Source organism: Artemia sp. Qi Xiang Cuo, chromosome 8, assembly GCF_049724085.1.
Source record: "Artemia sp. Qi Xiang Cuo chromosome 8, ASM4972408v1, whole genome shotgun sequence".
NCBI lineage: Eukaryota > Metazoa > Arthropoda > Branchiopoda > Anostraca > Artemiidae > Artemia > Artemia sp. Qi Xiang Cuo.
In genome coordinates, this window is record NC_142801.1 from 34,349,752 (window position 1) to 34,363,598 (window position 13,847).

Consider the following 13,847-nt stretch of genomic DNA (forward strand, 5'->3'; position numbering starts at 1 on the left):
AGACCTTTTCTTAAATCAATAAGATTTGGTAGATATTGGACACCAAGACTCATTGTTAGAAGCACGTTTTCGACATAGTAGGCGTTGAAACAAACGCAAGCAAATCCGAAATTTTGCTATTATTGAGAAATGCCCAAAAGCTTTAAATGGAATAGGAGAACGAGTACATGGGAGCAATGAATCCTTCGAGTGTGTGTAGTTGGTAAAATCCAGAATGTTAATTATGTAGCTCGTTGATAGTGCTTCCATTTGCGAGCACTTTCCTATGATATGAAGGATACAACAATTTTAGAAGATGTCTTTACTGTGAATCATACTCGTTAAAAGACATACAAACAAGCATGCCTAGCTCATGGCCTCGCGTTCAACGATAAACAGTGGATAGATGGCCTAGAAGAATCACCACTGTCCAAAATGCCTTCTTTAATGCGAATACACTTCGTTCAGATTCTTACTTATGGACATGCTGAAGATCCAAGAAGTCTTTGGGAAAGATTCAGAAGTTAGTTGCTTATTTATCCTCGAAATCAACTGCATAGTTGTTTTTTTTGAAAACAGGCATACTGACATTTCTGGCCTCAAAAACGATCTAGATAGGTCATAACTTTAAGGAAGAATTCGTATTTTTCCAAGGGTGATTGTATCGAAACTATGGTGACGCCATGACATCAGGAAGACGTTCACATTACCTGCGGCTAGAAGACAAGCGACAGCGAGAACCACATATATACAAGCATGCCGTGTGCCAATTTCCAGGGTCCAAGCTTCGCTGTGCATGTAGTATTTTCTCGTGTTAAACGACAACGTGGCTCAAAAGTTCTGCTACAATATAAAAATGAACGACGAACATGAAATGCTGTGCACAAGGAAGCATTAAACACTCCCAATGAAACCTTTTATTGTTAATGTTATATGTCTATTTTATGAATTAAACGAACAAGAGTCTTATATCTATGTTTATTTTTTCTCGAAATCGGCTATATAGTTTTTTTTTATGAAAACACGCATACTGACATGTCTGGCCCCAAAATCGATTACATATATATATATATATATATATATATATATATATATATATATATATATATATATATATATATATGAATATTGTTTGTACAATATTCTGTAGTGTTATGTAGAATAAAGTACATATGTACGATTAATACTGTGTCATAGTGTTCCTCTATGAATATTGTTTGGTGATGTGCAGGTTTTCTTTTCCCTCTTCAAGCACTGTTTTAGGTATTTCAATTTTACTTATTTACCAGCGCCGTCTAATTCTAAAGATACCCGTTTAATTAAATACCTGCTCCGTGAAAGAAACATATTCGTTCTAATATCCCAAATTATGGCGGGCCCGATTAACATTGTGCCGTCCTCTGATAAAGTGCCGAGAAAAGAGCAATTAAACCATTGTGTTAATTTGATTTGCACCTAATCTCCAAATTTGAAGGAAGAGCTTGATTTTTGTTTTTACTCTCTGCCGTTGAAATTCTCTTCTTTTTCTTTTCTTCTTTTTCCATTTACTCCGCTCTTCCATTTCTTTTTTTCAATTTTTCCATTTCTTTTTTTTTTTTTGTATAAGCGGGGTTTAACAAATTAGTATTATTATATGTAGTATGTACGTGTATTTTTTTTCTCGCAAACGGCTCGATATTTTTCTGAAAATTGGCACACTAGTATTTTCTGATCTAAAAATTATCTAGATAGGTCACGACTTTGGGAAAATTCTTTTTTTCAGGGGTGATTGTATTGGAACTATGATGACGTCTTGAAACCATCCAAAATTCCCTTTAAGAATAGTTATTCATTCTTTACTGTGTTTTCTGAATTAAACTTATAGAGGGACCATCAACTAAAAGGAATAGAATAAAAAATTTTATAGTCAACAAACATCACAATGAATCACAAATGAATATGATACAGTATGAAATCTGCGGTTAGAAGACAAGCGACAGCAAGAATCACCTATATACAAGCCTGCCGCATGCTTAGTATCAGGGAACAAGCAAGGCTCAGTCTCCTGGTACTTATCAATAAAAAAAAAATATGTGGCCCTTGCGTTTTTACTTTATAGATCGGCGTACTAGGTTGCCTCTGTAGGGGCAACCTAGTACAAAATGAACTCTAGCCCATAGTAGCCAAAAATTTAAAAACGTAATTTGAATTAGGTAATAAAAGCGTACTTTTCAGCGATTTTTTTTTTACAGTGGACTTTTGGTAAAATTGGAAGATTTAGCAATAAAGCGAAAGAGCAAGGCAGCATGATTTGAAATACAGGCTCCAATAACAAGAGACTAAAATTAAATTCTTACTTAAGGATCATTCGAGACAAACTCGAAATTGTAAGACCAATGTGTAAGGGAAACATAACAATTGGATTTTGGATAAAAGCTGACAACAACAAAAAATCAAGCAAAGTCGGTATATTGATCTGCTATTGCTTTGAAATAGATGCATGAATTTAGAGTCTGTACTAAAGTATATTCTTCACCAGGGACTGTGACCTAAGCTGTTTAACCCTCCAGATTTTAAATAACAAGTTATAAAAGTGACTATGCCACATTAAAGTGCCTTTCTATTCCATTTTGTGCCACAAAACATCGATTTTGTCCAAAGAGGGCCAAAAGACCAGTGAATAAAAATTATAAGATAGCCAATCAATTTGTAATGGTCAAAAGTACAAAACTAGAGGCTTAAAGTTCACCATCTTGATAAACGAGTAAACTATTATATAAAATGCATGACGTGGTTTTCTTATATTTCATGAATTTTATAAAACGACACGTGAAAATCGAAACATGGTTATTCCAGTCATGCAACGATTCCCTTGGAGGTGAGACGTAATAGGCGACTGATATCTTTTGATTTTGATAATTCACGATTTTCATAAAAAGAAACAATACTTCCGATCTTATATTTTTTCTTTTATAGTTATAATGTCTTTTATTAAATATTATCTCCTCAAGGGTACAAAATTGGGAAAACCTGACATAAACATTGGATTCTGTTTAGTAAAAATATATTCATGATCCATATACAACTCATTTTGAGAAACATTGGAGTTAATGTCTTTTGGTCTTGGACCAACCCAATCCCCATCCCGCCTTCACGGAATTTGGCAGATTTTGTGCTTTTTTTATTTTCACATTCATGCTAAAGAAAAGTACCTAATCTATTCAAAACTGATTAAGAAAAAAAACTTTGCATAAACCCAATTTAATAGTTGTGTAATTTGTTGTCTGTTGATCATACTAATATTTGGAGGCATTTTTTACTCTGTAGTATTGGTGTTATAACAAGAAAGGGATCAAATTTTGTTTTAAAAACTTTCGCAAGTAACTTACAGCAAATAATAGCATATGCTAGAGGGTTTTAAGTCTTGAATTTCCGAGTGACACTTCTTGGAATCTCGCCAGAGGGGAAGAACTCCCTCTCAAGTCTCAAGATTCTGTGCAAACAAATAGTCAGCAAGCACTTTTCTTGGCAATGTGGCACAGGTATAATCATCAAAGCCATTGATAGGCATTGATCGCTGAAGAACTATCACTTTTTCAAAGATGAAACAAATCATGTGTTGCTGGCGGTAAAGCATATTTTTACATTTCTCTTAATCCATTCTCTTTAGTTCTGAATAGGTTTTGTTCTCGTATGTCCATGTTCCCTTAAGCCCATAAATTCAATTGAAAATGCACATGCGATGGAAGAAAAAGAAGAAAAGGTGATCTTACTGTAATAGCCAAGAGCATCCGCGCCAATTTTGTATCTCAGCGTAAATAAGTCTTCTTCCGGGCAAATAAAACAAGTATACTGACAAAAAACCTGAAACAAAGAAAACTTAACCATATTTTGAACCTAAATTTAGAGAGAAATACCTTAAAGCTTAACTCCCCTCCTCCCAAAAAAGAAAGAAACATACATTTGACCCCTTTTAATGATTTACTAGCCTTCCAAGCAGCATTACCTCCTTAAACAAGATTCTTGGGGAGGCGCCTTAGAAGAATGTACTCAATCTGATTTGCGGTTTTTAACACAATGAATAAAAATATAAGGTATTAAAAAAAGAAATTTTATGACTTTTTATATCTTAAAAACAACGACGATAATAGAAATTGGAAAAAAGCGTAGCTTCAACTGAACAAAAAGAAGTTAGATTTCAAGAAAGGCTTTTTGTTTTCCACAAAAGTTATTCTATAGCAGTCATTACGATTTTTTCGCTATCTCAGAAACTACTACTACTACTACTAACAACTCATGGAAGCACCAAGCCACCTGAGGTCAACACAGCTACGCACACTCCTCCTGTATTATCTAACTAAACTGTATTATCTAAACTAAACTAAACTTAGTCTAACTAAATCTAACTAAATTTACACCTTTTATTGTGTGTTACTCTGTTTTTCTGCCTTTGTTCTAGACCCTTACAAGCTTTATCTTCCAGAAATACCTTTTATGTCCCAGTTATGTAGTGTTAGTTACCTTTGTTTCACTTTACTTGAGTTACTATAAAACAAGGTTTTGAGAGAATTGTATACTAAAATTAACTGATTTCATGGTCAGTGAAAGATTATTGAGAAAGACTATTTATTATTAGTGTTTTATTTTCTGTAGGGTACTTATTTTTCGTTCCTAATTGTGTTTTGTTGCGTCGATCTTGTGTTTCCAGTAAAGAGCTAGTTTCGCAGAATGTCACAAATTTAGCAAAATATTACGAGTCAGTTTATTTGAACCTATATTGCAGATATATGTTACATAAGGCGCGAAACAATAATTTTATTCGTTTATCTTCGCTCTTGACTTCCATCGGAAAAACTTTGTTTTTTTAACTAATTTAGCAAGAGAAAAGAGAAAAAATTATAAACAATTACTGGCACAGATGCTGTAAATAAACGTAAAAAAAAAAATTCTCGAGACACAGAAATAATCCATGAACTTCGTTTCTTTTTTTCTTTTTTACTGTTTCAGTTCAGAGCCTTTCGTTTCTACCGTTATACATTTTTACTGAAGTTATATTTTGCTAGGGATCCTGCCCTACAATTAGTAAATTCCATGATACTGCAAGACTTTACAAAATCATACAATCAGGACCCTATGGAATAAAGTAATTCTATGAGATTCTATGAATTCTATGAAATTCTAGAAATTCTATGAGAAATCATAGCAGGTGATATTTAAGCTTTAAAACCCTGGACTTTTTATCTACTATTTTTGTTCATACTTGCCTCTATAGATTATAGCAATAAAAACTACCTGTCTTCCTATCCAATAGAGTTCTCTAGCAACTCTGATGGCCAATATCTACATTTGATTTTACTTTAGCTCAAAGTATCTTTGTTAAAACTTGTTAAATAACAACTACATTTTTTAAAAGCCTAGTATTTTTGTATCACATAATTAATATATCATGTTGTCGTATTTATTTTAATATGTAAGAAATTCTAATGTTTAAATTCAATTCCAATGTCAGAAATTCACTTTAATCTAAAATATGCCGTGGTAGACATGCAACTCTTAGATAGAGTCAGAAGAACATTTTTCCGAGCATTCAAAAGGCTAGGGCCTAAAGATGCCTAAGATGGCATCTCAAAAGGCCTAAAGATGTCTCTGAAGTCGTGTTTTTGAAACCGGGAAAAGAGGAAGGTGAAAAGCACTTTGTGCGGTCCTGTCCACAATTTTGTAACCAGTAATACTGACACGGAAAGCAATGTGCTGAATTTGACAATTTTAATGATAAAATTTTACAGTCCAAAATACATCTATCATATTTTCCTTTTCTTTCTTTAGTGCACATGCTTCTCTGCCATATTTAGCCATTTTCCTTTTCTTTCTTTAGTGCACATGCTTCTCTGCCATATTTAGCCATTTTCCTTTTCTTTCTTTAGTGCACATGCTTCTCTGCCATATTTAGCCATTTTCCTTTTCTTTCTTTAGTGCACATGCTTCTCTGCCATATTTAGCTACATATAGCACTCTACCTTAAATAGCTCCGATCTTACTCGAATCCTTTTACCCTCCAATACGCCCTTGAATTGGGCAAAAATACATTGTAACTTGCTATTCTAATTTACATCGGCTCTGCAACCTTCTTCTCAAGTTCGTTTAAAGCTAATGTCAAAAAACCATTTTGTCCTCAGCATGATTTATTGTCTGTAGTAGTATAATTGATTATTTACCAGCTATCATGTATAATTGTATTGGCTATTTATTTAGTATTGGCTACCTATTTTGGCTAAAAAATCTTTTTCAATATTGTCCCTCTTGATGGTTTACGAATACACACACCCTTCACCTCAGAGAATTCCAGTGGATGCCCCTGCTACTCCTAAATCGTAGCTCTTTTCAAGTCATGGAGGAAAATATTTTGTAATCCATCGGATTTAAATGGTTACAGGATTTTTAGAAACTTACAAAAAGCAGTGCCTAGGAGTCCCTTTATAATACTTTTTCTTGTATTTTAACTTTGAATATGTTTTGATATTTTTTTCAATCAGTTTTACATCACAATTCCCCAAAATTTGTCTTCTTAGTTCGACAAAAACTCACACATTGGACAAAAATTTGCATAGGGAGGGAGGATGTGAAAGGGATTTCAAAAGGGAGGTGAAAGGAAGGATGTGAAAAGGGATTTATGTTTTGTATACTGGTTTCTTTTGAATTATAATCCTTAGGCATTTTAAAAGCTACAAATTTTGTACTTGTAACTCCCTTTTCTTGCAACTTAAAAATGTTATTTTACACTACTTATGGGTCTTTTCTGCGTTTTACAGTTTTACTAAACTAGTGAAGTACCTATCAAGCGGTCACGGGGAAAGATTAGTCCCCCAAAAAATAGTTTTGTCCTTTCCATATATACTGTTATTTGACATCTCAATATAGTTCATTTAGTTTATAAAATGTATATTTTTGTTGGTTTATTTTCCTATTTAAAGCAAGAACATAAAATGTGCTGCCAAAATTGCATTTTAGAGTTTGCTCAATGATTATGGTCTCAATCCCCCTTAAATAAAAACAGCAACTGAATTAAAAGTATTGTATAATAGAAGTCGTTTTCGTTGTCCTGAAGTAGCATTTTTAAGCTATTTCGTTTTTCCTTTACCAAGGAATCTTCCTTAAAAAAAATAATAAGCAACGAGATAATTACCTGATGCACATCATCAGATATACCACTATCAAAAGCCCCCTGTGCCAATTCTTCTAGTAATGGCCGTACAATGTTGCCAGTGAAATTGAAGTAATACTGGCAGTACAAGCTTTCCTTCATATCTTGAACAATCCGGGCAATGTTTTCAGAAGTTGGCTGACAAAAGTAAATGCATGGACTTTCAGGAACCGCTTCCCGAGAGGAATGAAGGCTCCTACAAAATAAAACGTGTTTTGGTTAAAAACTATTTAGACAGTGAAGAATCCATAGGATAACCCTCGTTGAAATTCATTGTTCAACAGCAAAAAGGATCTTTATTTTCCAATAGACGTCCAAAATGTGCGTGTTGTGATAGTGATTTTTCTTATTTTTTTAAGGAAGTGATTTTTTCTTAAGGAAGAAGGTTCAAACTAGACACAGCTCTGAAAGGAATTTGATATTTTGGAAGTTTAACATTTAGATATTTCTTAAACAAAATAACAAGGGTAGGAATATTTTGGATACTTGTTTCGAGAACAAGTATCAAAGCAAACCCGTAAGCCAAATTCCTCACTTGCATAAGGGAACAAAAATATCCCTCATTTCAGATTGAGGCCTGAGAGGGTGCTAGTCCCCTCATATTTAGATTAGCCTGGGGATGGTATTAAAAATAAACAAAATTAAAGACAGCGCTGTAGTGCAGCCTAATTAAAGAATTGATTTGACTGAACATTGGAAGTTCTAGAGCCTTCTTTAAGAGTCAAAATTATTGGAGAGCCTCCAGCCTCATTAGCGTACCCTTTTCTGTCAGCCATTCGTCCCGCAAACCCTCATGATATCGGATCATAATTTTGAGACAGTCATTTTGTTCACAGAGGTCGAAAAATCTGGTAAAGATGCCACCAGGGTCGGCATCATCCCACAGTCCCACGGGCAATGCTCCTTAGTTATGGAAATTATCCATTGTTCACTAATAGGGACTTGATGAAAGCGAGGAGGATCAACACGTAATATATGTTGCAAGGTTATAAACAGGAGGTATCTGCTTTATCTTGAGAACAGCTTTGGAGACCTAGCTGAAAATTTGGATTTTTATGGGGGGGGGGGGGGAGGCGAGTGTAACTATTTTCAGGATGGAGGAGGGGGAAGAGAAGAGTTGGACATATTTTGTCTCAATTCTACCTATGATTTTTGTCACTTTAAGACACTGTGAGACTAGAATTTATTCGTAGTTAAGCAGTGATGTAAATCAAAAGATACTATATGTATTCAAGATAACAAAATAGAGTATCCGCAATATGTCGAAAACGGCTCGGGAGATCGAATCGAAACTTTCAGGGATTGTGGGATGGTCAAATGGATCCCAAATTTTGACTTGGGGTTGGAGGAAGAGGTAAATTTAAAGAAAATGTGCATGTGCAGGCTATTAGCACATCTGCAATATCTCAAGAACGACCCGGACGATTGAGTTGAACCTCCCAAGTAGTGTGGGTGGGGGGGGGGGGTGCAAATCGGACTTCAATTTTTTACTGGGAGGAAGCGGTTGAAAATATTAAGTCTCCAATCCACGTAAACGGTTTTTTAGATTAAGCCCCTATAGGACCTACAATCTATTCACGCATAAGGCGTGTTCAAGTTAAGTAGTGGAATAAAAAAAAAAAAAAAAAAAAAAAAAATTATGAGCTACCAAGCGATCAAAATTGTCAAAATGACGATATAACCTCGGATCAAGACTCTCGTTTGAAATTATGACCATCGCGTGTCAACAGACATAGAGGAGGCTTAAAATAGCCAGCTGGATCCTTTTGACATTGAATGCATCTGGACCAAAGAACTACGTAAGAACAAAGTTGCGATTGCGGGTCTCGCAGAAAGTCATTTTACCGGAAGCGGAGAAAAGCGAATGGGCAAGAATCACATGTAGCTCTGGTTTGGAGGAAACATGAGAAGAAATGGTGATAGCCTTGCGCTAAATAGCCATGCTTTACTCTTGCACGAAGCCATATATGACAAACTAATGAATATCCGGTTTGGACACAAGCATAGGCATATGAACATCATCGTATGCTATGCCCTGACGAATGACTCTGACGATGTAACCAAGGAAGATTTCTATTCTGCTCTGCCCATATGTCTTGTGACAGTGCCCCCCCCCCCCACGATGTAACTGCTCTTCCGTGTGACTGCAATAAAACAATGCATGACGATATGGGTGTTTAACACGGCACGTTTGTTCCTTTATCCACCACCCACTTAACGACAATGGCTTTGGACTACTGAAAATGTGCCGGTCTCATGACCTAGTCAATGCAGACACCTACTTCCAGCGTAAAACTATCCAGCAGTAAACGTGGTATAGTAACGACCATCGTAAAGAAAATATTACTGATTACGTCATTATTTGCAAACACTGGGTATCCTCGATGAAGAAGCGCTGAACTTAAAGATCAACAGAGCTTGGAAATGCTGACCACAGATTTCGGTGCGCAAATATCCAGCTTTGCCTCCAAGCCTATCAATCTGAAGAAAACCTGTCACTGCAAACGTTGGGAAAGTAAAGAAGTCAGACACTCGCCAGAAGTACAGTGTCGAGATATCGAATCATTTCGAGTTCCTTGGCACACTTAACAGCAGTGAAAATGTATGGAAATATTTCAAAAACAGACAAGCGAAACAGCACATCCTGTGCTTGGTAAGAGGAGTCACCCAAAGAATCCATGGCTAACAAATGAAACACTGCAGATTATAGATCAAAGACGGAAAGCAAAACTTCTTGGGGACACAGCCACTTACTGAGGCTCAACTGAGTTTGGGACAGACTCCTTCACAGGGACCAAACCCACTTTTTGAAAGGCCTATGAAATCAAATTAAAAGCAAAGATAAGGATATTGGTTTGTTCCAGCATATCCGAGTTCTCACGGAAAATAAAGCCTCCATATTGGGCCTATCCTATCTAGGGATAAGACAATTCTTTCTGATGAAGGTTCTTGTCTTGAGCACTGGAAGGACCACTTCTGGTCACTCCTCAACAATAGTACCCCATCTGTGTCTCCCAGCGATAGTCTCAATAGCCCCAGCCAACCTAGATGTCCAAACCTTGAAGGAGATACTCCCCATCGAGACGAGCCTTTCAGCTCCTCAGAAGTTGGAGATGCATTAAAAAGGCTCAAGAATAATAAAGCTGCTGCTGTCTGCAGCCTAAGGTCAGAGCTACTAATATATGCCAGTCTTAAAATGCCCCTGAATCTCCACTCCCCTGTTTTCTGCAATCTGACAAACTAAGATAATTCCCATGTATTGGTGGAAGGGTGCTATCGTTTCCTTGTGCAAGAGGAAAGGCTCTAGAAGTGATTGCATCAACTACCGTGGAATAACTCTACTCTCAGCCCCGGAAGACTTTTCTCAGTGCTCCTGCTGGATCAAAGTCATGATATTATTCGTAACATATGGCAACCGGAGCAAGTCTGTTTTATATCACACCGCTTAACTATTGAGAGGATTCTACAACCATGGGACGCAGAACCAAGTTCAAGGGAACGCCCGGAGCAGCCCATTCTTCCAAATCATGACATGAGTGCGTCAAAGGTGTGCAGTGGTCCCAGAGCTCTTCAATGTCGTGATTACATTATGACAAAAAAAACTTCACGTTTCAGCTTTGGGCTGGAGCTTGGAGACCGAGTCATCTCAGACGCTGATTTTATTGATGACTTAGTCATTCTGCTGGACTCCTTGGAGCAGTTGCTGGAATCACTCCAAACCCTACAAGAAGAGGCTGCAAACATAGGACTACAGATAAACTGGAGCAAAACCAAAATTTATGGACATAGACCCATCTGCTCCTGCTGCCAATCCCTTGGCTGGCCTAGACAGCACCACTAGCATTGATACAGCTCTAAAGTTCACGCACCTCGGCTCCTTAATTTCAACAGGTGGCTCAGTTCTCTCAGAGTGCCAAGCAAGATTAATCAAAGCGTTTTTTGCCATGGGCTGACTAAACTGTCACCTCTGGCTAAAATCGAATATCTGTTTCAAAACAAAACTACGGATTTTCGAAGCACTCGTCGGCTCTGTGATGTTTTATGGAGCTGAGACGTGGCAAGCATCACCCGTAACCCTCAAGGCATTGACGAATTTCAGTCAAAGAGCTTGAGGAGGATTGAAAATTGCGATGGTTCGACTTCATCAGCAACGAGAAGCTGTTCGAGATCTTTGAGCAGTCTTAGTTTCCCATCCAAGCAGCTGAGCGCAACTTACTATAGCTTGGACACCTGCTGCCAATACTTCCACATCCCTCCACAAAGACAATCTATGACTTAGACCCTACCAAAGCCAGCTGGAAGTAATCCCGCAGCCGAACGAAGGAGCGATGGTCTGACACCCTGTCTAAGTTTCTGATGATAGCAAACATTAGACTGAACAAAACACAAACGCTCGCCACGGACCGAAGTAGATGGAGGAGGTAGACGTTACTCTCTAAACCTAGGAGCGGCTGATAGGAGACATAAGCAAAGCAAGGAAGAGAAGGGACAAGAAAACCTCAAATCTTGACTTGGGAACAGAGGTAAATAGAAAAAAAAAAACACGCATATAAGTCATCCAAATGGAAAATCTACAATATCACAGGAACAAATTTTAAGGATTAAGCTGAAATTTAGGTGTGTTGAGGGGAGGAGGCTGCTGTACTTCATATTTTGTGTTTCTTGGGACGGGAAAACATACAAGGCTATCAAAGAAGCATATCTGTAATATCTTAGGAGGGAATGGGGGATCGAGTTAAAACTATAAGGAAGTGTTTAGAGAGGGTAAGCAAACTTTAAATATTATGTTTAGGAAAAGAGTGCCAAAACATTTTTGTCTCCTAAATTTTGTCTCCTAATTACTCGTTTTAAGATTTACTTATTCATCTATATTAGTACATGTTGTATGTTTGTTTGCTATAATTGTTTATTTAATTTATGCTCGTTTTGGGTTTGATTTATTCTTTAAGTAATTCCTGGTCGTCAGTGGCGTCGCTGAGGAGGGAGCACTTGCCTCCCCCCCCCCCCAATAATATGGAAAAAAACTATAATTTTTTTAATGGCTTTAAAACTGTTGTTCGTTTTAAGTGTAAAATTTGCTCTTTACTTTGAACATATAATCTTTTTTTTAATAATTCATACTCGTTTTTAACATAAGTAAAACGAATAGAATATGGGTCCATTACTGTTACACTTCATAATATGTAAAATATTATGATAAAAATAATATGCTAAAAAGGCGATGATAAGGCCAATTTTTCATTTATATTTAAGGTGCTTTTACTTCCTAAGATCTATCAGGTTCCAGATTAGAAAGTCTTGTTTTAAAACTTTTAAAAGCGGAAATGAATAAACCCTTTAAATCATCGGCAGCGCAATCGCACTGCCTAAGTAAAGAACGATGTTGGCACAATGTATTATTTTTTTTTTTTTTTTTTTTTTGGTTTCCATACCCGGGCAATTCATAAGGAGTTGTCGTAGAAACTTAGAAAAGGGCTCATTCGATTGGAAATTTGAGTGGCTAGTGCCCTATTTAATAGTCGAAAGTGATAGGAGGGCAACTAGCCCCCCGCCCATCATTCCCCCAAACAAATCCAATCAAAATTTGGAGATAGCCATTTTGTTCAGCGTAGTTGATTTCCAGATAGAAAATATATTTTTGAGGACGATACTCCCCCATAACCCTCGGGGCAAGGATTTTAAGTTATGCCCTGAGGGCATATAAGGTTTTTTATATCATATAAGAACGATGTTGGCACAATGTATTATTGATTATTTTTTTCCTTTAGAGCAGGACTCTTCGTATCGAAGAAATCGTCGAAGAAACTTCGAAAAGGGCTCATTCAATTGGAAATTGGAGTAGTTTGTGCCCTTTTTAATAGTCGAAAGTGATTGGAGGGTAAATATCACCCCTTCCACGCCCACCATTTTCCCAAGCATATCCAATCAAAATTTTGAGATAGCCATTTTGTTCAGCGTAGCTGATTTCCAAAAAGAAATTATATTTTTGAGGAGGACACTCCCCCACAGCCTTCAGGGCAAGGGTTGTAAGTTATGCCCTGGGGGCATATAAGGTTTTTTATAGAAGTCATTGTCGTAGAAACTTCAAAAAGGTCTCATTCATTTCAGTATTCAAAAACCAATGGCCCTTTTTAGTATTCGAAAATGATTGACAGGACCCTAACCCCTCTTTCCTGCTCGATTTTTTCCCACATACAGAAGCTTAACATATTGAGATACTACTTTTGTTCAGAATAGTTTTAAGTTCTGGAAATTAGATCTTTGAGGATGCCAACCCCTTCATAGCCCTCAGGACAAGGGTTGTAAGTTAGGCCCTGGGAGCATATAAGGTTTTTATAGAACGCGTTGTCGTAGAAACTTCAAAAACGGTTCATTCGATTCGAAATTGAAATAGGTAGTGCCCTCTTTAATAGTAAAAAGTAATTAGAAGGCAACTAACACCCCTTCCACGCCCACCATTTCCCCAAAGAAATACAATCAAAATTTTGAGATAACCATTTTGTTCCACGCAGTTTAAAGTTCCGGAGATTATACCTTTGAGCAGGAAACTCCCCCTATGGTCTTCAAGGCAATGGTTATAAGTTATGCCCTGGGGGCATAGAAGTTTTTATAGAAATCTTTGTCGTAAAAACTTGAAAAAGGGCTCATTCGATTGGAAATTCAAAGGTCTAGTGCCCTTTTTAATAGT

General features: G+C 36.8%; 1 protein-coding gene across 1 annotated transcript in view; it reads right to left on the minus strand.

Annotated features, from left to right (window-relative positions):
* The window catches only part of LOC148949349 (protein sly1 homolog), a 204,263-nt gene that overhangs the window by 164,823 nt on the left and 25,593 nt on the right, over positions 1-13,847 (minus strand). Inside the window, exons 3-4 of the mRNA XM_089093385.1 lie at positions 7,142-7,355; positions 3,732-3,822 (exon numbers count right to left, since the gene is read on the minus strand). Coding sequence (XP_088949511.1) covers positions 3,732-3,822; positions 7,142-7,355 — 305 coding nt within the window. The remainder of the gene's footprint in view (positions 1-3,731; positions 3,823-7,141; positions 7,356-13,847) is intronic.